This window comes from Lepidothrix coronata, unplaced genomic scaffold (genome assembly GCF_001604755.1).
Source record: "Lepidothrix coronata isolate B3197 unplaced genomic scaffold, Lepidothrix_coronata-1.0 Scaffold125, whole genome shotgun sequence".
NCBI classification, from domain to species: Eukaryota; Metazoa; Chordata; class Aves; order Passeriformes; family Pipridae; genus Lepidothrix; species Lepidothrix coronata.
Window position 1 is genome coordinate 737,397 of NW_016690305.1, and position 27,817 is coordinate 765,213.

Sequence of the window (27,817 nt, forward strand, 5' to 3'; positions counted from 1 at the left end):
GGCGGTGCCCGGGAGCGCTGGGCAGCCCGGCGGCTGCGGGGCTGGCGGTGCCCGGGAGCGCTGGGCAGCCCGGCGGCTGCGGGGCTGGCGGTGCCCGGGAGCGCTGGGCAGCCCGGCGGCTGCGGGGCTGGCGGTGCCCGGGAGCGCTGGGCAGCCCGGCGGCTCCGCGCTCCCGCGGCGGGGCGGGGATGGGGGGATGCGAACGGGCCCGGCCCGCCCCGCCGCTCCGCTCCGCCCGCCTCCGCCGGCACCGGCGGGCGGCCGGGGCGGGAGGAGGAGGAGGAGGAGAAGGAGGAGTTGGAGGGAAGAGCCCGGCGGCCCCGACCGCGCCCCCGCCCCTGCCCGGGCCCGGGGCAGCGCCGGGGAGCGCCGTGGCGGGAGCTGCCGGCTGCGGGGACAGCGGGAGCCGCGTTTCCAGGATAAAACTCCTTTATTACAAATTCCTTTGCCCACAGAGGCAAGGCTTTCACCACTTCCCACTGACCCCGCACTCTGCCCCGGAGCCCCGACGTTATCCATCCCTGTCCCCATTCCCGCCTCCATTACTGTCCCTGTCCCCGTGCCTATCTCCATCCCCATCTATATCTCCATCCCCATCTTCGTCCCTGTCCCCATCTCCATCCCCATCCCGATCCCCATCCCCATCCTCATTCCCGTCCCTGTCCACATCCCCATCCTCGTCCCCATCCCACTCTCTTCCCTGGGCCTTCCCTCCCCCTGCACCTCGGTCTCTCATTTTCAAGCAGTTTCACTCATGGCAAAGGTTGCTCTTTCCTCAGGAAGGGAACAAACCAGCGAAAACAAACAAACAAGAAATGCCAAAACAGATAAAAAGCATTTTTATTTTCTTTCCATGACGCGTCTGCCTGCCTGCTCGGGAGTGACACTATTTCAGGCATGTCTATTATTTATGTTTCACTATATTTATATTAATTAGAGACGCCATCCATGTACGTAGTTCTCCAACTTCAAAAAAAGCAGGAGAAGGGGAATGACATCTGGGACTGAACTTTCTCGAGAGAAACAGGAGCAGGATCCACATGTATAACTGCATGCTGCGTGCCAGTCCCAGATGACGTTCCTGCTCTACACTGGGGATCTCTCCAGTTCCAGCCCCATTTTCCCTCCCTCCTTTCTGGCTGGGACTCCAGAGAGCTGGGTCAGGGCCCCTGGCTGGGGTGCTGAGGATGATGGTGTCCTCAGAGCCACACAACTTTTAGGGGAGATAGATTCATGGAATCATTTTGGTGGGAGAAGATCTCTAAGGCTGAGGCCAATCATTAACTTCTGATGGTGGCACTTGTCGTCTGTGTCCAGGAAAGAGAAGCATGCCTTCAAAGAACTAACTAGTCTCTGGTGGTGGGCTGTGCCAAGGCACAGAAGAGTCCACATTCCAGAGCAGTGGGAAGAGGATCCTGAGTTCTCCACTCCCGTCTGCGCCAACCATCTCCCCAGGAGCTGTAACCTGTGTCAAGACTGATCCAAAATGGGTGACCCCTCCTCTCTCCTGAGATGAGCGTCCCAGCCTTGTCCTCATCCTGTCTGATGGCTCTGGGGCACTTCTCCTCCATCCCGGGGATGGGGATTGGGTTGGGGACTGGGATGGGGATGGGGAGCAGCAGGGCTGGAAGGCACAGTGCAGAGCTGGTGGGATGTGGCGAAAACCCTGCTGCTATGCGGGCGCATGGAGGGAAATTAATAATAAATGAGTTTTATCATTTATTATCAGCTATTGCAGGGAGGCAACGGTTGGCCAAACATGTGGGTGAGAGGAGGAGGAGGAGGAGGAGGATGAAGAAGTCTCGTGGCTGGACATCCACTACTGTCTGCACACAGGGATGCCAGGGCACATTATCTCTGATCTGGGCAGGCAGACATCTGGCCAGAGCTGGTGAAATCCCTCCTGCAAGGGCTCAGCTGGCAGACACAGAGCCCTTTTCCCAAAAGAAATCTCACACCAGATGACACCTTTCCCAGATCAAGGCTGATCCCAGCTTGTGTGGGAGTAACACACTCGGGATGCACACCTTCAGCAATGCTTTCCAGTCAGCAGGAGTCTCCCAGGGCTTTCCAGATGGCTGGGAGCTTCCACAGGTTTTCCAGCCTTTGGAATGGCCCTGCAGGAGTGGGGCATGAATATTTTTTCCAGGCAGGGTGGCCAGTTCGATGACAAGAAACTGCTGGCCCAGAGAGATGCTGGACCCCCCTGCTCTGCCTTGACTTTGCTAATGCTCTGTCTGGACCACTGGTGAAATTCCCAGCAGCTCCAGACAAGAGAGTTTCATTCTTCTCCTGCATCCAAGTAGGTATCCCTTCCAGGGATTAATTAGTAAATTAAAACGGTAGAAAGACCAAATTATTATGATTAGACACAAGCCCTGGTAATAATGTCTCTCTCTTGCAGATCTGCATTATGTGCAGATTAGGCACACATTCCCACTCCCTCAAAGGGCTGCAGCAGTGGATTCACCCCACAGATTGATTCCCTTAGTGGGACTCTGAGGTCCTTAGGGGGACTCTGAGGTCCTTAGTGGAACATTGGGGTCAGATTTGGGAGGATGAGAGAAACTTATATATGCCTTAACACTGATTTCCAAGCCTGGAAACCCTGACCATGCAACCCACAGTGCTCTGTACGTGAGGGAGAAGGAGAACCCCTTGCTGGGGTGGCAATGACCGTGGTCCAGGGGTGCTGGCAGCATCTTTGAAGCCTCTGAGCACTGCCTCCGCACACACAGGGGTAAAAGCCCAGTTTGGAGATGTGGGAAGCACAAGGTGCCAGCGTGGGCATGTTACCCTGGGAATTTGTAACGCCCTCCTGCTCCCTGTCGGTTCCCAATACTCTCCTTGCTGTGCCAATGGCTCCATGGGATGACCCACCACCCATTAGAGATGCTGCAGCTGCGCCTGCCGGTGCCCCTTGGCAGTGCCCCTGCCAAGCCCTGCACCCCAAGGCCAGGGCTGGCCAAGCCTTGCTCTCCTGATTAACACAAGTGATGGATTAATTAGAGCTGCAGCCCCGTTTTCTATCCCTATCCAAAAAAGCCATCACATTTTGCCTGGCAAAAATCGTTCTTTTTAAACCTGAGTCACTTATGATTCCTTGTTCTGATGCTCAGGAATTTCTTCTTTATCACTGGTTCTCCCTGACAGAGCCCAAACCCTGAGGGGATCAGCAGAGAGGGGGCTGAAACCCCTTCCCTGCCCACCCTGGGCACCTGGGCTCCCATGGAGATGGATGCTTTGCAAAGGGTGGGCAATGATCCTGCCTTATTTTGGGCACACCTGAGGGAGGAAGATGCCCTTCTCGGTTTGACAAGCAAAGGAGAGGTTAAAATGCCTTTTCATCACCTAGGCAGGTTTGGGGGATTTTTATCAGCTCTCTTGCTTTAACTCTGGTTAATTTGCTGTTGAAATGCTGGCCCAAGGCAATGCTGAGGTTGGCTGCTGACTCAGTTGTAGCACTGCTTCCCCTCCAGGGCTCTGTGACGTAGGGGAGAAGGAATCCCGAGCAATTATAACTTGATTATTTTACTGAACGTGTGATTACAAATGGGAACTGCAGAGCAATGAGCACTGCAGTCAAGATAAAATTAAAATGAGCCCAGGCTCCCCTGGTCCCAGCTCTTGCTCCAAAGACAAGCAGCTGCTTGGGAAGCCTTTCACACCCCAGTTATTTCTCAGCGACCACAGGAAAAGTGGTAACCCCCCCCCCCCCAAAAAAAAACACTTTAGAAATTTCCAGGGTGATTTTTTTGTACAGTTCTGCTTGGCAGCAATGTCCTGGGAGAAGGATGAGCTCTCCAGCTCCTGCTCATGGGAGGTTGCCAGCATTATATTAAGTCTCAGTAAGCCTGGAGAGAGGTAGATTAGGTTGGAAATTAGAAAACACCGCAGGGATGGGATATGCCCCAAGGGGGACTCAGCCTCAGAGCCAGGAGATGCCACTGTGGCTGAACTGGCCTCTTCCCAGCTGCTGGTCATGGTGACATGGGTGTCCCTGGGCATTGTGCTGGGGCTCCTGCGCCCAGCGAGCTGAGCCAGTGGCAGGACAGTCACCCGCTCTGCCACTTTCACTACTGTGGATTTTCCCAAAGAACTTGGTGCCACCTCAGAAGGCTTTTCCCAACCTCTTGTATTGGGGTGCTGAGCGTCAGAGAGGAAACAACAGCATCTCAGCTGCTGGCTGCCAGCTGACTCCATCACTGCCTCTGTGCCTAGAGAACAGCCTGCCCAGCTCTCCTCTGGAGAGCACTTCGAGGCAGGATGACATGCTAGAGGATGAAATATTTCTGATTCGGGAATCCATGGGGCTGGCAGGCAGCAAGTGAGAGCTGCAGCGATGCAGTCTGAGGAAACACATGTAGCAGTGCCAGCAGCAGCTCTCCAGAGCTGTGCAGCTCTCGCCCAAGCCCAGCTTCCACAGAGAGCCAGCCTGCTGCTGGGGAAAGATGGTGTGAGTGAGTCAGGGATTCAGGTGAAGTGGCATCTTCCTGAGGCTGGAGAAGAACTCCACACCAAGAGCACAGAGCCTTGCAAGCCTCTGGCTCCCTCTGTGCCCAGGAGCTCAGTGCAGGCTGGGGAGACTCAGGTGGGAGGGAGCTGAGTGACTGAGAGCAGTGCTATGGGGCAATAGTGAGAGCACCCATGGGTGCTTTGAACTTCATCTCTGTTCTGTTTCCCCTTAGGTGACCTTGAGCTTGCAGAATATGATCACAGAATCATAGAACCACTGAATGGTTTGTGTTAGAAGAGACCCTAAAGGTCATACAGTTCCAACAGCCTGTCCCCACGGGCAGAGACACCTTCCACTAGACCAGGTTGCTCCAAGCCCCATCCAACCTGGCCTTGGACACTTCCAGGGATGGGGCAGCCACATCTTCTCTGGGCAATCTGTGCCAGGGCCTCCCTACCCTCATAAGGAAGAAATTCTTCCCCAAATCCAATCTAACCCTGCCCTCTGTCAGTGTGAAGCTATTCTCCCTTGTCCAATCCCTCCCTATCCTTGTCCAAACTCCCTCTTCAGCTCTACTGCAGCCCCTTTAGGTACTAAAAAGTCACAATAAGTTCTCCCTGGAGCCTTCTGTTCTCCAGGCTGAACAATCCTCAGCCTTTCCTCACAGGAGGGGTGTTCCATCCCTCTAATCATCTTTGTGGACTCCTCTGGACTTGATGATGACCATGGTGACAATGCAACAGCTCAGAACATGAGGGTGTCACAGCATCGTGGCATCAGAAACCATTGGCAGAGAGCACCAGGGATGGCCACACACCTGAAAGGCAGGGTACAACATTGCACCTTCCCATCCATGTACCAACCACACTGCTCCCCAAACTACATGTTGGCAGAGCAAAGACAAGAGGGATGCCTCAGCCTAGCCAGGCAGGAGGTGCTCTGCCTCTGGCTGCTGCTGTTGTGTTATTAAAACACGTAGAAAACTGCCACACCTGTGTGCCCAGCAGTTCTTTTAGCATGGTGAAAAAAATCCCAAATTTAACAAAATATATGGAAACACCCCCCCTCTTTTACAGAGATATCAGTGTACCACCTGCAACCTAAAGCATCCAGTGCTGTGGGTGACAGCTCACTGCACACCCATGGGCGCAGCTGGGTGCCTCCATCACGGAGAAGGGAGGTAGGAGGAGGACAGGGGAAGAGTGTGAAGCAAATTTGAGGGGCAGGAGCTCATGCAAAGGCAGAGCCAGGGCTCCATGCCCTCGGGGCAGGCGTGGGAACAGCAGGGTCCTACCTTCTGGCTCCAGCTGCTGCCTCACTCGGAGCTCATAGAGAAGAGCAAGGAAGGGAGTAAAGGAGCTGTCAGATGTTGTTAGTGGTGTGGCACCTCTTAATAAGGCCCATCTGGCTGGAAGGCAGAAAATCCTGCAGGATTTCTGCAGACCTGATGGCAAATGCTTCTGCCAAGGTTTTACAATCAGCATTAATAAACACGCTGGGGCGGCGTTTGGCACCACGAGCTCAAACTTCCCAGGATGAGAGCAAGAAAAAAAACAGGATTACTACAAAAATCCTCACTGCAGCGCAGAGCTCCTGGGAAACTCATTGCATCTTTCAGGATGTGTGGATCCCACACACCCACCCAGCTGTGGGGTCACTTCTGGTCATGTACCTAGTTCCCATGGACACCCCATCTCACCGGGAATGTGCACATGAATCCTGCATCCTTAATCAAAAGGCTGAACAGGTTTTCCACCAGCCTTTCAAATCTGAAGAGCCACCGGGCCTTTATCCAAATCTCTATTCCTTGTCCTGCATCGCTGCACCCCAAGGGACACAGGTGGCTATGTGGGGCTGTACCTGTGGCATGGCAACTCCTGTTCTCAGGAAAAGGGGCTGTGAGAGGACTGCAGGGATGAAACTCGCTGTGATAAACCCGTGTGTCACCTCAAGGCAGCACGTGTCATTGGGCAGCGGGCACTCCTAGGGCATGATGGCACCACACAGCGTGTCTGGGAGGGAACAGCTGGGCCTGTAGGTGTGGAAGAGCGGCAGAAAAAGCCCATGTGATTTGGGAAATGCTGCATTTGGGGATGATGAAAGGGTAGAGCTGCGTCGAGTGGCTATCGATGAATCACAGGGCTGTAGGGAACACTCTGGTGGGTGTTGAAAGCGCTCTGTAAAGCTTGGCTCAGCTGCAGCAGGCGTTGGGGTGTGCAGGAACGTGCTCTGCTGCCTATTCCCAGCATTCTCCCACCAGAGCTGGGGAAACATTGTGAGGTCAAGGGGAACCAAAGGTGGCGGTGTCCGTGGGGGACCCCCTGCACACTGCCGGCCCCAAGGCAAGGGAAGGGACCTGCATATGGGTGCCTTGGGATGGAGCATGTGGTCCCAGCATGGCATGCTGGTGTGAGCCAAGCTTTGCCAGGACAGCCCTGCCCAGGGGTGCTTATTTGGTGCCAGGGGCTCAGCCACCCCCCATCTCCTGGGCCCTACAGAGTCCCCTCAGGTGAGTTGGCCTCTCTTAATTGAGTGAAATTAAACTTTCTTCATTAGGAATTCTATTAGGTTGAGCAGTCTGGAGCACCAGGCTGCAGAGGACACTGAGTCTCCCTGCTGCTGGGGATGGGGAGGTCCCAGAATCAAACCATGTTGAAGGCGCTGATCCTGCACATCTGCACAGATGCCCTTTGCGTTGCCCCCACAGGTGGTCTAGCCTGTGTCCCCACTGAGGCTCTTCTTCCCCAGGGTCACAGTACTTCCCCAAACCTGCCCCACTCTCCCTGAGGGCTGGCCGGAGTTCTCCTCGCTGAGAGCGATAAGAAGAATCACTTTAAGGATATACTTCCTTAAATCCCTTAAACTCCTGAATTAAAATAAGGATGTGGGATTTAACTTGGAAGGTTTTGAAGGAGATATTTTCGTTATACATCATCATGCATGTCACGAGCCTCAAATATTTGGAAGGGCTGTATAAATAACTGTGTGATCACCTTTTCTCAACTGGCTCCTGCCTCCGTCTGTCCCACAGCTGCCACGGAGCAGGGAAACGTGTGTGGCACTCAGGAACCTGCAGGTTTACTCTCAGTTACTTTCTGGATTTCCATGAGATGCTGTCACAAGCCTTGTTTCATCTGAAAGGCAGGATGAGGATGAGGAGAGGAGAGGAGAGGAGAGGAGAGGAGAGGAGAGGACCAGGACCAGGACCAGGACCAGGACCAGGGTGCACAAGGATGCTGCTTCCCCAGGCATGCCTCAGGCACCTGCAAACTGTTAGGACAAAACTGTTGGCACCAAAACACCATCACATTACTGGGATCTACACCATGTGCTGGGCAATGGTTGTGTAAAGCCCAGAACTCCCAGATATGAAATCATAGAATCATAGATAGGAATTTTCCTGACATTTTCAGTGAACAGAGAGGCAAAATAAGCCAGAAGCTGTTTCCCACCTTGACAGCTGAACCAGCCAGGGAGGCCTGGGGACATAACTTGGGGTGCCCCAATCCTCCTTCCCATCACCCCAGACCAACAGCTGGTAGACATTCCTCAAGATCTGCACCCCAAAAACACACTCCAGGCCCTGGGAGCTGGGGCAGGGGACAGCTCTGATGCTCTCTGGGTGATTTTTTTCCCAAAGCTACATCCAGAAGACATTGCTATTAAAAGACCTTCTGGGTCTGTGATGCGAATCCTCAACCACAGCCAGCCAGCTTGTCTCAGGTTCAGCTTAAACCCCTCCATGCCGGGCTGCTGGGGCTGGTGCTGCAGTCACCAGGAGAAGAGAAATGTTTGCCATATGCTGAGGGATTACTGTATAAAACTGAGATGCTTGGCTGCACGCCAAGACACAGGGTTTCCAAATAGAGTCTGAATCCTGGACAGAAAAGTTCCAACTAAATATAGACATGACAGCCTCGGAGTTGACTTCTTGTTTTTTTTTTTTTTTTTATTTGAGTTCACCTAAAATAGCATGTTGGGGGTTTTTTTGTGCCCTGTCGAGGGGGCAGGTATAGGCATGTTTACAAACAGAGTTACAAACCCAAGGAGATGGTGGGATGGGAACCTTAACCTCTGCTCTTGCCTACCCTTGGATGGTCCTGAGGGACGGAGGGGAAGCGGGTGCAGAGTACCTGGGCTGCCTCCAGAGGCGAGGTCCTCTTCCACACACCCTGCCCAGAAAGGTCTATCAGCCTAAATTTGGGGCACATGATGACACAGGGGACAAGACAAGTGGGTGGCACCAGCGGGGGCTCGCTTGCACGTGGCTCAGCAAGGAGGAACTTCACCGGGTGCATTCAGCAGAGCCAGTCCTGCTGCTGGGAGCCAGGAAGCTGAGAAAAACTCAGCAAGGAGATGGTGCTTTCACTTGGAAAAGGCAGTGTGGATTTCCTGGGCTGCCAGCCCTGCTCACACCTTTTGGAGACGTGGGCTGGATTACTCAGCCATAAGACCCACTGGCAAATGCAGCAACAAAATCAAAGCCCAGCACTGGGATGGAGCAAGGGGGCCAGGATCTCAGTGGCTTTGGGATGCAGATCCTCCAGGTGCAGTAAGTGAAATACTTTTGCAGAAGTCCATAGAAAAAGCAACAAAGCCTAAATATCTCGGATGGGAAAGCAGGCTTTGGATGTGCTCCTCACACCCAGCATGGAGTGCTGGGAAGAAGCGTTGGAGGGAAAGTGGAGAGAACTCACGAGCCAGCCATGTGCACTGGAGGCAGCGGGATGTTGGAAGCTCTTTAAAGGGTTAGGGGAGAAAACTTCCAGAAACCTGTAAGTTGTTGGCTGTCTAACATCATATATATATATATATACATATATATAAGAAATATAAGAAAATATCTTTAATAACCTTGATGAGAGAGAGGAGGTGAGACAAGCCCCTTATATTGTACGTGGGCTTGCACAGTATCCTCAAGAGCTTTCCAACACCCTTGCATTCAAGGCAGGAATTTATTTAAGGGTTCACAGCTCCTAGGACACCTGATAGGGATAAAAATCAAGCAGATGCTTGAGACAGACCTTAAATGAGGGCAGCCCTAGAAAACATAGGAGGTTTGAGTATTAAATAATCAGTAGTCTGAAAGGAAAAAAAAAAGGTTTAAACTAATATAGAAAGGCAGGAAACCGGACGAGGTGTGATCCCACTGCAGCAAAAGAGCTGCCAGGAGGGAGAAGTCTGGCTCTGCAAAACTCCTGTTCCTAAACAACAGCGTTGGGGAGGTCGGTGACATGGAGGAGGTAGGGCTAATAATAACAAATACAGCCAGAGTTATACCTTACATAGAGAAAACTGCACTGGAACTGGCTTTCTGAGAGCCCAGCAAAAAGCTTTTGTTTAATTTATGGGGCTCAGGCTATTTTTAGCCAGCAGATCCTTGGGGTTTTATCTGAGATCACTGCTCTGAGCCAGCAGCTGGAACATTTTAATTGTTTGCTCTGGATTTGGGGTGGGTTTTTTTCCAAAGGGAGAAAGAGGAAAGCAGGTACTGGGGTCTCCAGACACTAGCCCCTGCTGGTCTCCTGACACCCTTGGCAGCACCTCCCAGTGTGGGGAGGGCAAACAGGTTTCAGAGCAGCTCCCTGCCTCCTGGGAGACTTTTTGGGGTGGTGCTGGGGGGATCATAGGGTGAACCCCTGTCCTCCAGTCCAGCCAGGACTCTGCACTCATCCCCAGCCCCTGCTAAAGGCCAGCAACCAGCAAGCAAGAGCGTGGCAGGGGGACACCGTGTCTCCCCGTCCTCTGTTTGCTGCAGTGGTTTAAAAATAGCCTGGGCGGTCCAACAAGGAGAGAGCATCCCCTTCTTCCAGGAAAGCCAGAAGCGCTCTGGGCCTGGGAACCTGCCTGCATGCAGTGGGGGTTTATTTGTCAGGAAAGCCCTTTGGTATCTGCCTGGAGCGTGGATGCGAGAGGAGCCATCTGCTCAGGGACAGGCCGTGTTTACACCAGCCCTGACGGACTCGGCGGAGCCTCGTTCCAGCTCCCGTCACGCCGTTGGCACCTCTGCCCTGCTCGGAGCCTGGCCCCAGTGATGAATGCAGACATCTCTGTTTAGAAAAACACTGGCTCTGCTGCGCTGGGATCTCCCATGTCAGCTCAGAAATCTGTCCTGGCTGGTGGCTGATGAGCGCTGGCACAGTGAGGTGACAGGGGTCTGGTGGGGTGTCCCTGCCATGCAGGGCACTGGGAATGCCAGCAGCCTCTCCGGAGCTGTGCCCTGGTGCTGAGCACAGCACAGCCAAAGGAGCCTGGGTTGGCAGGGGGCTGGAGGGGACAGTGGGCTGGAGCCCATGGCAGAGCCACTGGCCTCGTAGGCAGTCCCAGCATGGGGACACCACAGCACAAGAGAGTGTTCTGGGAGTTCCTGCTCCACCCCCAACCCTCAGGACTCCAGGCGGACACTTTCCCCCAGGCTCACAGGGAGGTGTTGGTGAGTTATGAGACAGAAAGGAGGCAGTCAAAAGCAAAACAAAGCATCTCAGCTGGGCACATACTCTCAGGGGAGGCTGAGGTGCTCCAAGCTGCTCGTCTGCCTGTGCTGACCCAAGGGGATGTGGGCTTGGGATTAAAAGGAAAACTTTGAAGAAGGGCAAGAAAAATCAAGTTTTCAACCTTACTTCCCACACACACACCCCTTTTATTTTTTTCCTTTTTGTCTCCCTAAGAGTAACTCTTTTTCATTTGTACCCTGCTGACACAAAAAACCCCAGGTTTTGTGCTGAAACACCAGCAATCACCTCTTTCTATTGCCAGCCGGCGTGGCAAGCTAATTTTAACCTTCCCAGCTCCCTTCCATCTCCTGGAGATTGTCCTGTTGCAGCCAGGGAGTGCTAGAAAATAGTGCATCGCCCACTCATCCAGCCTCCTTCAAGGGAAATATTTATATGATGCCAAAGAGAGGGTTTCCATGGCAGTGATGACTTTAGCACCGTCGCCTTGGAAACCACTTGAGGCCATCTTGAAGGGTTTGAAAATCCCCTTCAGAGACAAATAAGGAGAGGGAGAGGAAAGGCCACTGGGATTCGAGTGGCATTTCAGTCTCCCCCAGCTTGCCCGTTGGCTCCTTGCCCACTCTCGCTGCTCTGGGTCCTTGCCCGTGCCACTGGGATGCTCTGTAGCCTGGATGTTGCTTCATTGATAGACCCAGGACAAAGGAATGAGGTGCTCTGCAAACAGAAATGGTTCGGTTGATGCTTCCTCCTGCTTTCCAAGCCGTCTGGCAGCGGCTCTGGTGTCAGGGCACTGCTAAGCCAGTATGACAGAGCTTCCTCCAGCCCTGAAGGGGGCTTCAGGGAGACCCCTGCCTGCACTGGCTAACACAGGGGTGATACCAGTGCCCGCCCAACCTCAAGCACCAGCTGCTTTCAGAACAGCAAACACACAGGTCCCACGTCTTTTAGATAGCCCCTGAGTCCTCACTACACACAACGTGTCCAGTCTTTCTCCCAAGCAGCTGCCAAAACCTGAACCACATGCAGCAGGCGTCAGAGCGCTCGCCTGTGGTAGCGAAATGAAAAGAGCCCGGTTCCCTCCTCCGTGTCACGCACCTCCCACAGCTCAGCCCCCACATCCCGTGGTTCAGCCGACTGAGCACCATCGGCCACTTACTCTCCCAGCCTGCAGGAGCTCTCTCACCAGCAGCCAGCCCATCTGGCTCTCAAGGACACCAGGAACATGACAGGGAGAGCGAAGCTTTCCTAGCAGATGGAGGATGAGCTCCACTATGCAGCTGGTGGTGGCAGGGGTGGCCAGTGTTGCTGCTTGTTCAAGCTATGGGATCGCTTTCTTTGGGATTTTGCTGAAAAATATTAGTCATCTTCTTCATTTTGTTTAGGACAATCCAAAATATTTTATTCTTTCTCCCTGAGGTGCCTCCACGCCAAGGAGTCAGTGATTCTCCAAGCCAGAGCTCTGACCTCGGCACACCTGATCAGCTCTGCTGAGCATCTCCAGTGCTGCCTCCCACCTCCCACCAATGAGTACCTTCACACCACCCCACATCTGCCCCCCCAGCAAAAATCAGCTGGCCACAAACAACCCAGCCAGCTTTCCTGCAGAGAAACACCCATGTAGTGCTTAGTCCCTCCACGGGATCCCAAGGGTGTGCCTGACCACGGTGCTGTTACCAGGATAGCTCATGTCTCTCTGTCCCACTGCCTGTGCCAGGCTGCCTGCTCCTGCCTGCACCTTGTGGGGGGCAAGGCGCATTTTGGGGGTGCCCCAGCTATGTGCTGATGGTGTCAGCAACCATGAGTCTACCTGGAAAAGCTTGGCCTTGTTCTGAATTAACGTGGCTGAACGTGTCTTTGCTCTGGAGCCCAATTGCCCATCCAGCCTCAAGGGCCAGTGGCTGCAGCTGTCACTGCAGAGCAGGGGAGCAGCAGCCAGCAAGGGCACAGCACCCTGTTGTACCCATGGGTGCAGCACTGGAAGCAAGGATGGGTGCACTTGTAGGAACTACGGTTTTGTCATGCTGCTGCTGCCAAGAAGGCCATGTAGTGATACTCTCACCTCATTCCCAAGGGATCTGGGATAAGAGCAGACCAGCCCAATGAGAGCAGCCCTGGACATGCAGCATCATAACCCTCCTCACAGTGACTGTGGGACCCATTTCATTTGGGCTGTCTGCATGAACTGCTGTGGAGCTCTGGCTCCAGCACAGGGAAGTTCTCAGTGCACTCTTGACCTACAGTATGTGAAAATTCCCATTTATACTGATGCAGCTTCTCACATCTTGAACATTGAACACGTGGGCGTGAGGCCAGGGGTGCCTGGCTTTGCCCAGGGTAGAGACTCCTAGCATTCTGTGTGTCACGAAATTCATGCCTGGCCTGTGCTGACCAAGGCATCAGGCTGGGATGCAAAGCATGGAATTACAAGGGTAAATATTTATTCATTGGCACGAGATGTCCCAGCCAAATCAGGGCACCCAAATGTGGTTTTACATGGGGTTCTCAAACCCATCAAACGCTCAGGTACAACACGACTTGACTGAGCACTAACACCCACACTACCAAATCTCCAATCACAGTAAAACTTGGCAAAGCCGCTCTGTTTCTGCAGCGTTCTGCTGCTTATCTATCGATCCAGGTGTCCCTGAGTCCCCCTGGCTGCAATGACCAATCTGGGACACCAGACGATGCTGGGAGAGTCTCAGAGCCCTGTCGGGACGGCTGGGATGCTGCGGTACCCTGGGTGTCCCAGGGATAAACCTATTCTTTATTCTTCAGGGTCTGCTCTGAGCTTCCCAGAAGCAAAATTCTTCTCTCCAGGGCCGGGTTGTCCTTTTGTTCGTTTTACTTCAGCACGAACAATATCAAAGTTTGCAATAAAACTCCACTACCGCAGCACATCGCGGTCTGTCATGAGAACTAATATGTATTTTAGCATCAACGTGCTTCCGTGCTATAAAGAGCGATGAATAAGTGCGTGAGGGGACGCGGGACCCTTCGGGGTCGGTTTGCGCAGGGGCAGCCGGCGGGGCTCCGGTTAACTCGGAGGGGATGCGGGAGGGCCGGTGCCCGTGCCCTCCTCCTCGTCCTCTTTCTCCTCCTCCCGCGGGGGTCTGGCCCCCTCCTGCGGCCGGGCGCGGGGCTGCGCGGGGGCGGCGGGGGGTCCCTCCGGCAGCCCCGCAGGGCCGGCTCCGCCCGGGACAGCTCCTGCGCCCGCCGCCCCCCAGCCCTCCCTCCCCGTGCCGGCGGGTCGGTCCCGGCGGGTCGGTCCCGGCAGCCCCGCGCCCCGCGGCCGCTCAGGGGCCGCCCCCGGCCCGCCCCCGGCCGGCCCTACATAGCGGCACTGCCCGCCCCGGCCCGGCCCGCTGCGCTCCGCCATGGCCCCGGCACTGCCGCTCTGCGCCCTGGCCGTGGCCCTGCTGGCCGCCGCCGCCGCGCAGGACGTGGCGGGAGGTAAGCGGTGACCGCGGCGCCGGGGTGGGGCTCTGGGCGTCCGAGCAGCCGGCGCTCCCCGCACAGCACCCCAAAGTCATGGCTGGACAGTTTCTTTGGACCCCGCGTTTGTGGGATGTCTGGTGCGGGAAGCAGGCGGGCACCCGCTGGGTGCGGGTGGCCACTGGCCAGGGCGCTGTGGCCACTCGGAGTAGGGCCGGGCAGTGGGAGATGGGAGGGGAGGTCCTTCCCTGGATGGGAGCTCTGCAGGGTGGGATCTGGCGCAGAACTCCACGGAGTTCTGGAAGGTTGAGTGCTGGAAGTGGGGCTTTGCTCGCCACTTTTCCAGCTTCCACTGCAATGGAACTCTGCGTGACCGGAGAAGCTGTGGCTGCCCCATCCCTGGAACTGTTCAAGGCCAGGTCGGAGGGGGCTTGGAGCAACCTGGTCTAGGGGAAGGTGTCCCTGCCCGTGGCAGGGGGGTGGAACTGGAAGTCCTTCCCACACAAACCAGTCTGTGATTCTATGATTTAGTGATGATAAGGGCTCAGGTGAGAGCTGGGTATGTGTCCTGGCCAGGAGGTTCTTGCTGGGCAGCCAGGCCCCTGCTGATGGCCCTTTGGAAGAGATTCTCTTTCAGGGCAGGGGAGACTGGCTGGGGCAGCCTCAACCAGAAGCAAGATGGGTGTCATCAGGTCTGGGTGGAGAGCAGTGGGTGTCCAGCTGCCCCTCCTTGGTGAGTGGAGGATGGAGCATAGCCCTGTGGGTGCTGTGCCTGGTGGAGGATAAGCTGTAGCAAAGGGTGGGGACAGCTGCCTTCAGGGTGTCCCAAGAAGTCTGCCCACTCTTCCGAGCAAGGAACTGTTCTCCATGTGATGATGTCTGCACGGTGGCTCCTCAGGGAGGAGAGTGAGGACCAGCCTATGTTTTGCTGTCTTCCTTCCTCTCCAAGGCATTCACTTCGCTCCTTTTGTAGCCAAGTGCCAAAAGTATTATCTGGGAGGTTTCTAGTGCAGCAAGAGCTGCTGTCCCATCTCTGACCCTGAGGACTGCAGTGCTTCCTGTGCCATCCTGTGCGAGCTGGCTGGTCCCCTGAGATGGAGTGTTTGGAAAAACTCCAATCCTGCGGGGTCCTGGAAGCAGCCAGTTCCCAAACAGCTGTAATGGGGTGGCTTTGACTTAACACGGCTTGGAGAATGGTCCCCCAGCTGGGGGTGCCAGGAGAGGGGGAAAGCAGAGCCCATTTAGATCTACAGGCTCTCCTTTGCCCACTGCTGGCCTCCTGTGATGTGGGAGGGTGTTTTGTGACTTCTGGTAAGAAAACAGTCTCAGGGCAGCACAGGCTCCGTGATGCTTTTCCGGCCTCAGTTGGAGAAATGGGGAAGACGCAGCTTCCCAGAGTGTCTAAAATCTGCAATCTCTGCCTCTCCCGGGTGTGTAAACACCCTTATCTGAGCTATGTTAATCAATTGCCCAGTTGTTTGGAGGGCTGCCGGAGCATGTGACTGCTGACAGTGGGTCACAGCTGAGGGTTCCTGCCAGCTGGAGGGAGAAAATGCAGCTTTGCTGCCTGTGAGGGTGGAAAACAAGCACCTATGGGACTGATTTCTTACTGATTAAGGAGCTGCAAAGCAGCGATTCTTCATCCACCAGTAAGTAAGCAGTCAGGCAAATTGGTTTGAGTTTTGGTTTTTTGAACCACTGTCAAACAGGCTTAGACTCTTGAGCAGGGGTGAGTTTTAAATGGCTGATTCTCAAGGGCTGGCAAACCACCCTTCCTGAGGATCTGAGGGAGCATACCAGAAAATTGCAAGTGAAAATGCTGTAAGAAGACTTTCCCCAAGAGCTAGCACTGGTGGGAGCTACAGGTGAGCCCAGGAGGGCGTCTAGACTGGGCCAGCTTGTCCTGTGTTCAGACCTGATCCATTTCCCTGCCTAGCTGGCTGCATTCCTTGGGGGATGCCATCATCCATGATGCCACTAGTCCTGGGAGCCACCTGTGTCTACAGAGCTGGGGTCTTCCTCTGCCAAATGGGGGTGGAAACAGGTTCTAACTGGGCACAGATTTTGGCTGCAGTGCTGCTCCCATCACCCAGACTGTGTCCTGCTGAAGGAAGATTTGGATGAATTGGCTGTGGCAGGGTACAACCCTCATGTGCAGCAGGAGGGCCCCTGCAGGGACTGTAGCTGTGTGTGTTCCCTTGTGCTCCTCTGCTTCTCCTGGTAGTAACTTCTGTGTCTGGGGCTTATTTGCTTGAGGTGCTCCATCATCTGGTGCCACAGGGCTGCCCCATGCTCACCCTCATCCTCACAGAGTCCCTCTGGACCGACCCTAGCTGTGTCCCCTGGCTGCCCTGCTCCCACAGCAGATGTGCAGGCTTTTAGGGAAATAAAACCCAGGAGAGGAACTCACAGCTCTGGGCTTTGGGTCAGCGGGGCAAGGCAGATAAACTGCCATTAGCATTTGGGCCTCCCACTGTGACCCCAAACAGAAGCTGGCAGCTCTTGCAGAGGCAGCATGCATTTCTGCTGGTCCAGTGGTAGGCAGAGCAGTGGGCAGGAGCAGGCTCACAGGAGCCCAGCGTTTTAAACCACTGAAGCTCTTCAAAGTCCTGAGGTGTCTTTTTTTCCTTCACACAGATTGTCGCCAGTATACGAACAGGAGCTGTGAGGAGTGCCTGAAAAATGTCACCGTGAGTAGCAGCAGTAAGACTCCCAACCTCTTGCAATGCCTGAAAACGTAATGTGGGCTTTGTGGGGCTGTTGCAGAGCAGTTTCCCTCCTGGAGGGGGCTGTCCTCTGCCCTTGTCCCAGACAGGCTACAAATTCCACTGATCCATAATGGTGAGAGCACCTCCTGGTGCTCTGGGAGGTGGTTGCCAGAAACTCCTTGGGTTTTGTTGTATGGTTTTTGAGTAGAGTAATGGAATTGCTGAGCTGCATTTCACACATGGGGGACACACACAGAGAAGAGGCTGAGTGGGCTGGGCTGGACTGGCTGGTGGAGTTGCCTCTCCACCAGTCTGTGGGTGCTGTGGCACTGGGTGGATGCAGGATGTGTACCAGTGTCCTGCCAGTCTCTGCTGCCTTATCTCTGATATCAGCAAACTTGAACTTGAGTCAGATCTTGCAGCTGATGTAGCCAGAACCAGTTTGACCAAACGCAATGGAATGCTGGGGTTGGCAGTTGGAGCCACCGGGAGAGGCACATGCAAAGCCCTGCAGGTAGTCTGGCTGGGCACACACACCTCTCCTGCTCACCAGCTCTGTGTGGACTGCCTTGTCTCAAAGGCTTTTTTCTTGTCCCAAAATAAACACAAAGGATTTGGTTATTACTACCATTCTGCAAGCCATGGTGGGATCCTTGGGGCTGTCCTGTTCATGGCCAGTATTTGACTAAATGATCCTTGTGGACCCCTTCCAATTCAGGACAGTTTATGGTTCCAAGCCGTGAGAAGAATTCTCAGCATCTTTACTTACTCTAAAACTCTGCATTCCCCTTGCCTGCCTCTCCTGGTGTGGCCCGTGCTGACACAACTCTTACTCCCGAGCATCCCGTGGCTGCCGGGTGGTACCTGGCTCTTGGGAGCTGGCAGCAGTGGCCCTGTGCTGCAGCTACCAAAGCAGAGCGTGGCTATTGGCAGCACAGTCATGCACCAGTAACACTGTGCTACCTGGTTCTGTGTCCTAGTGCCTGTGGTGCGCCAGCAGTAGGAGGTGCATGGAGTACCCCGTCCAAAGAATCCTCCCCCCGGCCGACCTGTGTGAGCTCCGCTCTGCGCGCTGGGGAGTCTGCTGGGGTAAGTGCCTGGCGCTGCAGTGATGCCTGTGTGAGTGCCTGCTGCTGGTGGGAGGTTCCCCTGCCTCCCCATCTCGCTGCCGGTGTAGCAATGACGGGCTGAAGTCAGTCAAGGTTCTGCAAATTTCCTCAAGTGTGGGCGGGGAAGCAGAGTATGAGCAGTTCCCTGCCTTCTGGCGAGTAGGACCTGTGGGGATTTAGCTACTCCAAATACATCCCTTATGGTTTGGTGTGATGAGGCTCCAGACGTGGCTAGCACCTGGGAACAAGAGTGGAAGGTGCTCTGTGGGCAGGTGCCTGTGCAGCCCTTCCTGGTGTCTGAATCCCAGGAGCTCTCTCCTCTGCACCCAGCACATCACTCCGTGTGCTGTTTCTGGCTCTTGGTGTCTCGTGGTGTGGCTGCTGTCCCAGGTGGGCTCCTGGGACCAGAGGTGTGACTTCTCTGGAAGTCTGTGTGTGCTTCTAGCGCTGAGTGTGCTGTGGTCCTGTTCAGCTCTTACCCACCTGAGAAAACACCCTTTTCCAAATCTACCCTTGCCTGTGCAGGTCCCCTCCAGGAGCTTTTTCTGGTGGACAGCTGACTCTGGTGTTGGCTGTCTCTCCTTCCTGCTGGTCTGTTTCCTGGAGGATTTCTGGAGAAATTGGTGTCTTGTTTAGACCAAGCTTGGTGCATGCTCATTCTCAGACAGGATGCAGCTTTTGGGGGCTGGGGCAGGAAGGAAGCAAGCTGGGGCTCGGTTTCTCTCACCCATCCCCTTGATGAGGAGCTTGGAACTGAATTGTGGTCACCTGTCATCTGCTGTGCTTGAGGCTGGGCTCTCTTCTCTGCCCAGAAGAGTTCAAACCGCTCCCATGCCTGTGGAGAAGAATCTCCTCTTTGTGAGCCCTGCAGTGTTATGCTTTTCTGAAACTTCTGTAAGACCTTGAAATACTAGTTTTGATGAGAGTAGCTTCATAAAAGGTTCCATTATAGAAGAATGCATTCCTTAACTTGCAAAACTAGCTTTAGAGGAGATTAGTGCTGTGGGAGATTAGCTCTCACATGAGTCTGCATTTTTGGTGTGTGTGACTTAGCCTTTATCATCAGCTGGAGGAGTGCCTGGTGCTCTGCCAAAGACCTCTCTGTGTGGGATGGGGGGATCTGAACCCCAGGCTCACCCTGAAAACTGAAGTTTCAGAAGCACTGAGGCTGCTGGAGGCTTTCAAAGCAATTTCAGTGGTGGAGTCAGCTCAGCCTGGAGCACCTAAAAAAGGATCTATTGAGAACAGATACAAGGAAGAAGTTTTTTTACAATGAGGGTGGTGGCGCAGTTTGCCCAGAAAGGTGGTGAATGCCCCATCCCTGAAAATATTCAAGGTCAGGTTGGACGGGACTCTGAGCAACCTGGTCTATTGGAAGATGTCCCTGCCCAGGGCAGGGGGTTGGACTAGGTCCCTTCCAACCCAGACTATTCTGATTCACCCCAATAAGTCTGGCACTGCTCGGTCCTGGCAGTGAGGGGACAGGCAGACATCTTCTGAAATGCCCTCCAATGCCCCAACATGCTGTGCTTTAGGCATTCCACTGGGCTCATGGCAGAACTGCATGGAAAAGGAGGGATCAGAAGTGCTCCGAGCAGGTTCGGGTGCACTGGGATTCCTGTAACCTGGCTGTTGTGTGGGAAATGGCTCCTAAACAAATATTTCCACAGGCTCAAGTCTCTGAACAGTCTGAATCATACTTGGAAGAAACTCCTCTTTGTTGTTGCCTGAAATCCTTGGCATTTAGATGTGTCTGTTTTGGCTGGTGTCTCTACTGCCTTTACTGCAGGAACTGAGTAGGATGAGCGGGGCCAGGGCTCAGGCTCCTGCTTCACCACCACATCCCAGCGGGTTTTGTGCTGTGTGTGGGTGACAGATCCCCCCAGCTCTGGGGAGACATGGCAGCGGGGTGCAGGAAGCAGCCCTCAGCCTTCAGATGTTTCAGCAGCGTTGCTGGTCTCAAGCCAATAAATCCCAACAGATCTTGTCTCAGTTTGTCTCTTGCCCAAGGACTTCAGACACCCTGAAATGCTCATCTCATCATAGGTGACTTCTGAGGTGGCTCCTGTGGGCAGTAACTCCTCTCTATCAGAGGTTGTTCCTCAGCCCTGAATCCTCCAGTTGTTGATTTTTTTTTTTTCCCCTTGATAGGTTACTGTTCACCTGGATTAGTGATTAAGACAGATTTGCTCCTGCCAGAGGAGTTTGACCTGAGTGCATTTCTTCTTGCCTTTCTTCACAGCCAGTAACTGAGCACTCCATTTAGCAGCTATATATACTCACTGGTGTGCATGTGTGGGTGCCAACACTTGGTATATCTACAGCTAACCATGCCCATTTGCTTTCCCAGGTGGTTACACACGTCTCCAGCACAGTGACTGAAGCTGCTGGTGACAGTAGCTGCATGTTCATAAATAGGACAAGAGGAAATGGTCTCCAGTTGCACCAGGGGAGGTTTAGATTGGGTATTAGGAAAAATTTCTTCACTGAGAGGATGGTCAGGCATTGAAACAGGATGGTCAGGGCAGTGGTGGAGTCACCATCCCCAGAAGTGCTCAAAAAAGCATGCGGCTGCAGCACCTGGGGACATGGTTTACTGGGGCTGGCAGTGCTGGGGGAACAGTTGGACTTGATGACCTTAGAATGCTTTTCCAGTCTTAATGATTCTGTGATCCTGTGATTCTATACTGTAACTCCAGACAGCTGTGTCTGTGTACTAAACATGTTTTGTCAAATCCTTTAGTGAACTTTGAAGCCCTGATCATTGCGATGTCCGTGGTGGGAGGAACGTTCCTTATCATGTTGGGGGTCTGCTGCTGCTGCTGCTGTTGTAAGAAAAAAAGCAAAAAGCAAGTATCAAGGGGGTTCCCTGTTTGCTCGGAGCAGCTTAGATACAGCCACGTGCTGTTGCAGAACTGAGTGCTGAGTGCTGCTAACAGGCTCTTCTGTCTGTCAGGCCAGACAAGGATGATGAGAGAGCAGCCAGGGAGCGCGAGAAGAGGCGGGTACGGCAGGAGGAGAGGTGAGTTTGTACCACAGGCCCTCAGAATGATTTGGCTCCTGTCTGTGCCATCAGTTGTGATGCCAGGAGGCACGTGGGGCTTGACACATGCAGTCAGTGGCTGCTTCAGCCCTAGCTCAAACACAAACCTCATGAGCAGTGTTCTTCTGGGATGACTTGTGGATGCAGGAAGGACATCCTTCAGGAAGTATACTGAGATGCTGGAGCAGGTCCAGAGAAAAGCAACGAGGCTGGTGAAGGGACTCGAGCACAAGTCCTATGAGGAGAGGCTGAGGGAGCTGGGGCTGTTCAGCCTGGAGAAGAGGAGGCTCAGGGGAGACCTCCTCACTCTCTACAACTCCCTGACAGGAGGCTGTAGCCAGGTGGGCATTGGGCTCTTCTCCCAGGCAACCAGCAGTAGGACAAAAGGGCTCACTCAGTCTTAAGCTGTGCCAGGGGAAGTTTAGGTTGGATATTAGGAAAAAATTCTTTACAGAGGGAGTGATCAGCCATTGGAATGGGCTGCCCAGGGAGGTGGTGGATTCTCCGTCCCTGAAGGTTTTTAAGATGAGACTGGATGTGGCATCAGTGCCATGGTCTGGGAACCACAGCAGGGTTGGACCAAGGGTTGGACTTGATGATCTCGGAGGTCTTTTCCAACCCGGTTGATTCTCTGATTCTAAGTGTTGTGTATGTGACTCCCCGAGGGCTGCTGACATTTGTGGGCTCTGGTGGTCCCCAGTGCCTCCAGGAGGGTGGGAGATGGGAGGCTGAGCAAACCTGGCAGCCTGGAGCTCCCTTGGTTGGCAATAAGCAAGGAGCTGTTGCTCTTCTTATTTGATTTTGTATCACCAGTCATTGACTCATGGCTTTTCTGTTTTCTTCTTGCAGGAGAGCAGAGATGAAATCACGGCATGATGAAATCCGAAGAAAATATGGTACAGTGCTGACACGAGTGATTCAAACTAAGCTTTAAATGGAGCAGCCTCAGTAACTGTTACCTGCCATTTTTACAGCTGTAGATGAGACCTGGCCAGCAGGGAAAACACAGTCCCTGCTTCCCCTGTCTCAGTGAATTACTCTCTGGGAGCAAGTGTAGGGATGCTGGGGTCATGGTGTGTGAGCCCACACAAAAGGACTCTTCCTCCTGGGCAGAGAAGGAGTGTTTAATGCTCCCCAGAACTTGTGTCCTCTGAGCTTGCCACATGGGAGAAGTTGATGGGGCTTGACTGGAGGAGAGAAGTAAAAGCTGGGAGACACAGCATGATTGTAGTGCTGTTACCTTTCAGGCACAGTAGCCCTGTGGCCAGTGAGTGGCTGGGGAGCCAGCGGTGTGGGGTAGGGGGGCAGGAAGGAATCAGTGCCCACAGCTCAGGAGCACAGAGCAGGCACCAGTCGCACCACAGAGCTGGTGTTCTGTGCTGGCAGGAGGTGGCTCAGTGCCCTGGGGGGCACAGCCTCCCTCCAGGGGCTGGACTGTCCTTCAGGTGAGTCCCACAGGATTGGGCCAGGTGCAGACCTGCCAGAAGTCTTGGAAGGAAGCAGGAACCAGCCAGTTGCTCAGAACCAGTGGAGGGGTATCTCCAGCCTGCCCTTTGGGGTGCTGGGGGCTCTGCCAGGGTCTGGTCATGGAATAGGGAGCAGTTGGGCTCATGCACGCTGCACTTGGTGGTTTCTGGCTTTGGAGGGAAGGGCTGTAGGGAAAGCTGGAGACCCTTCCTCTTCCTGCAGCTGCTGCCTGCTTTAAGTCCAGGATGGGCAGGAGATCCAGGGACCTCTGGATGGGCTGGCTTCTCCAGGGAAGGAAGAGCAGGCAGAGCTGTGCCTGAAGGAGCTCTTGGTGAGGGAAGCACCTGCCTGTGGAAGAGCTGTGCTCTGGGACTGTCTTGCCATGTCAGGGCTCTGTCTTGCTGCAGCCTGACCCCAGAGTTTGCAATCTCCTTTCTGGCTGTTCTTCCTCAAAAGTGTTGGGCTGGAAAAGCAGCCAACAGAGTGGCACAGAGGCTCATTGCTGGCCCTGAAGTTAGCCTGATACCCTGCCTTGCTGTCTCCCAGTCTGGATGTAGCAGCAGTAGAGCAAGTCTAAAAACAGTTTTAATTTAATTTGGGTCTGGCCACTCCACTTGTCTGACAGAAGGGGTTTGCAGAGGGAGTGGTCTGGAAGATTAGTCATGCTGCTTTACCTGGACTGTACATGGACTGCCTGGGAGAGGAGTTTGCCATCAGGTCGAGCTTCTTAATGGTGCCTCTTCTTGTGCAGAAGAGGAGAGTGAAATAGTGCTGTGTGCTCAGCTCAGGTAAGAGCAGGTCTTACGGGAGGACTGCTGGATGATGCACAAATGACAGAGCTGTTACCAAAAACTGGGTTTCCCACTGGCCATGACTAGCTGTTGTCTAAATTAATCTCCTCTCTTCTAGGCCTGTTCAAGGAAGAGAACCCTTATGCAAAATTTGAGAATTAGCATCTCCAGACCCACCGACCCCGGTGAACAGTGCCTTCTGCAGAGCCAAAAGTCTCCAGGTTTCCCTCCCCATCAGGAGACCACCACTTCAGCTGCCACAGAGGATGAGCCAAATGTTTGCTGGCACCATTGTCCCCACTCTGGGTGCTCAATTTGCCCAGAGCTTTGCTCTTGCCCTGCTGGCGCAAGAAAAAGTGGTGGCAATACCAGACAAGGGCACATTTCTTCTCACTCACCCCTGGGGTGGTTGCGGGATCCAAAGCAATGCAAGCAACAGCCCTTGTCCCTGGCCAAGGGCAAAAGTCACCTTTCACATCTCCCTTGCTCCTGCCACGCCAAATACCAAATACACTTCACACACACAGAGCCAGACTCTTCTGTTTGCCTATTTTCTTCTTTTTTTTTTTTTTTTTTCCCTTCTAGTATATGTAAAAGCCAGCAAGAGTTTCCTGACTTATGGGTCAGCAGGAGGCCTTGGCCATCACTCCAGGTGCCTGTGTTTATCCCAACACATTAGCATTCCTCTCAAAGAGCACAAGTTTCTGGTAATCTGGGGCTTCCAGGAGGAAGGTCCCACGTGAACCTTCTCACTTGCAACTAATCTGGGGAAATGCTCCAAATCTCCTACCTCTCTGTGCCTTTCTAGAAAGGTGGTCTTGGGCTCGATGGCCACAGCTCTTAGCAATACTATAGGTTTCAGATGCATTTACAATATGTTTCAGATGCATTTACAATATGTTGACTCAATATTAAACTGATTCGATTACTATCCTGGTCTGAAAGAGTTTAATTCTGTTTCCGCAGCAGACATGGGTTGGCAGTGATGGCAGATGGAGTCATCACTATTGCATGGCTCTGACTCATCAGGGGTAGCTAGTGGAGGCAGAAGCAAGGCTGCCTTGGGCTCTTGCTGGGCTTGAAAGGAAGAGTCTGTTCATGGAGATGTTCAGGTGTCAGGAAAAGCCTGAGATGGGAGTAATGCTGCTCTCTAAGGAAGGAGCTGGGTCTTCCAGCAAGAGCATGGCCTGTGGCACTCATGGGAGAGAGCCCTTGTCTGGGTGGGGTGACCTGGGGGGTTCCTGGCAGCTGCAGGCACAGACTGAACTCTGAGCTCTGTAAGGGACCTGGGGTGGGGAAGGAGGATTGGAGCCGACTGCTCCGATGTTCTGCACCTGACCAGAACTGGCTGTGCAGCTCCCAGAGCCCTGTGTGCAGGCAGGACACTGACTGTGAGAGTTTGGGCTGTGGCCTCCTGCCAGGTGGTGTGACTCCTGAGGCTATAGAAGCATTGCTGTGGGCTTGGATAAAATGCTCCATCTGCATTGCCAGGCTCATGGACCTCAGCACAAACTGCTCCAGCTGGACTTGTGAAGCTGAACTGGCTGTGAGCCCTCACTGCTTCTGCTGCCCTGCCTGGGCTGTGCTGGCAGCCAGGCTCTGGCTGGCTGCTGCCAGGATGCTTGGAGATGCAAGACTTGCAGGTGATTTTTTTTTTTTTTTTTTTTTTTTAATCCAGGCTGTCTCTGGCTGCTGCCAGAAGAGACATGGGTGGTAGGAACAAAAGGAATGATTCTGCCAAGCTCTAAATGGCTGCTTTCCCATCTTCTGTCCAAGTCAGTTGTCTGGGCAGGGGCTGTGTCCTGGTGCTGCTGGTCAGGAGCTAAGGTTAGTGGTGACAGCAGCGCATCTGGGTGTACGTGGCAGGGAGATGATGCTTCAAAGACATCCCTTGTGCCTGGGTTTGGTTTGAAACTCCTTGTATGTGGAAAATGAATTGTACATTCCCTGTAATGAGAAGGGAAAGTGCTGATAAGGATGCTGGTTGTGCCCTGGGCTTTACTGGGTGCACTGGCCCAGAGAGGCTGCGGTCCCCCTGCCAACAAAAGGTACAGGGGACACTGTGGGGGCTTTGCTTGGGAACAAGCAGTGTACAGGGACAGTTGGTGCTAAAGCTGTTGGAACTGCCTTTACCCCTGCTGGGCTGCTCCAGGTCCCATCCTGCCCTCAGCCTGGGACCAGGATAATCTATTTGGGTTATCTGAGCCCTTCCACTGGCCCCACTCCCAGAACTAAAGGGTGGTGCCTCCAAACCCATCAGGGATGGGGGGGCCCTGCAAGCAGGTTCCCCTTCCTGGGACCCCACTGGTGACAGGCTCTGTCCTCCTCTGCTGAGCCAGGGCAGCAGAGGAACCTGCTCACCTGGGGAACCAGGTCCCTGCCTGGACAGAGCAGGGCCATGCCATGCTGCCAAGGGCAGCACCAGCTATCCTGGGCTCCAGCATCCCCACCCACAGAGCTGCCTTCCATAGCTTGGGGTGGAGCTACTCCTGATGTTCCTAATTTCTCTTGTGAAGGTTGCTGTGTGCAGGTATTGCTTGGCTGATGTGCTGAAAAGCTGGTGCTGCCTTTCGCTTGGCTGGGCCATGACAGAGAGGAAGCTGTGTCCTTGTGTGGCCGAGTGTTACGATCAGGTCATTAAAATTACTAGAGAGATGCCTCTGCCCAAATTAAGATGCAAACAAGACTATACGTCAAAGTCAATAGAATGGATTTTTATTTAACAATAAATGTGAGGTAGAGAGAGTTGCCTACTCAGGTCTGGGACGAAACACATCCAAAGTGAACCGAGAGCAGAGCCTGGCAGCTAAAAAGACACTTTATGAGAATTAACTGGTCCTTGGAGAGGCCACCACAATGGAACACTGCCCTGATTGTGGTGGGGGAGCAGACAGCAGTGGGGGCAGCATGGCTGAAGGGTGGGACAGTGCCCCACCACCTACAATAGCTGACAACAATAGTCACTAGAAGGATGCAGGAGGGAACTTGGAAAGAAGGGATTAATGAGTTGTAACAGGGAGCTTGGCTTCGAGCCACAAAAAAGTTAAACAGCCCTGCACAGAAAGGCCAGAAGCAGATGGCACTGAGCTGATTCCAACCATGTGATAGGAAAGGTGGGACAAACAGCCAAAGCCCTTGAAGAGATAAAATCTCTGTGAAAGACAGAGCTGTGAGCACTGGCCTCCCAGCTGCAGGTGCAGGATAACTGTGCTGGGTCGGCCGGCAATCCTAAGAGCCTCTTCCATTTAATTCAAAACAGAGTGGTGGTGGCAGCAGCAGTGGGGCCCTGTAGGTGCCTGGCACTGGAGATTCTCCACTGAACAACCTCAGTGACTCTGCAGAGGGCACAAAATTATTAGGAGAAGTGGTGTCAGTGAGTAGTGCTCCAATGGTATCTTCAGGAAAAGGGGAAGAAGAGGAAACAATACAACATATGCTACTTTGTGTTCCAGAGCTGCTGTATTGGAAGAGGAAAATGCTCACTGGGGCCAAGAAATTAAGCACCCAGACATTTGTCATGAGTTTGGAGAAAGAGGAAGCTTAGGGAAGGCTGAACTTTGCAAACAGTATCTGCCTGAGAAGAACTCATTTTAATTGTTGGTGCTGCGGGTCTGTAAGCAGAGGGTGTGGATGAGCGGCGTGAAGCCAAGATGGCGGCTGAGCATGAGGGCTGTAGGCCAGGGGCTGGTGCTGGGCCTGCTCCTCTGCCTTCTCACCAGCAGCCTGAATGATGGGGCCCAGGGCACCCTCAGCAAGTTTGCTGAGGATCCCACGTGGGCAGGAGCTGCAGAGACACCAGAGGATGACATGGCACCCACAGGTACCTTGACACGCTGGAGAAAGGGGCTGACGGAGCCTCTGGAAGTTCAACCAAGGCACAAGCAGAGTCCTTCCCCTGGGGAGCAAGAGCCCCAGGCAGCAGGACACACGTCCTGGGAAGCAGCTCTGCGGAGTGGGTCCTGCTGAGTGCGATGCTGGCACAAGCCCACCAGCAGCAGGGACAGCCCTGGAAGGGAGCTGGGCAAACGCCGAGGTGTGCAGCCCGCTGCCGGGTGGGCTTTGTGTCACAGGCTCTGTCTGTGTGGACGGGGGAGGTCGTGGCTGTGCCCTGAGTGTGCCCCTGGGAGCTCTGGGATGTCACCAGAGTCACAATCCCCCTATGACATCACCTGCAGTGGGTAACTGGAAAAGGCAGTGCTGGGCACTGCCAGCAGCACACAGACGAGGTCTGCGGGCAGCACCCGAGCCGTCGAGTACTGCCAGAGCACGCCAGACTGTGAGCCGTCAGTGGCCAAGGAGCCACTGAGATTCAGTAGTGACTGAGGAGCCTCTGAGTCTTGACAGGGACTGAGG

The 27,817-nt window shown here is 54.0% G+C and overlaps 1 protein-coding gene across 1 annotated transcript; it reads left to right on the forward strand.

Moving 5' to 3' along the window:
• The first annotated feature begins 14,464 nt into the window (after positions 1–14,464).
• On the forward strand, positions 14,465–23,934 carry PTTG1IP (pituitary tumor-transforming 1 interacting protein). Its single transcript, XM_017826334.1, has 7 exons — positions 14,465–14,486; positions 16,984–17,036; positions 18,035–18,143; positions 20,907–21,012; positions 21,120–21,185; positions 22,056–22,102; positions 23,583–23,934. Exons 1-7 carry the CDS (start codon positions 14,480–14,482, stop codon positions 23,624–23,626), a joined length of 432 nt encoding a protein of 143 aa, XP_017681823.1. The 5' UTR covers positions 14,465–14,479; the 3' UTR covers positions 23,627–23,934.
• Positions 23,935–27,817: the final 3,883 nt, after the last annotated feature.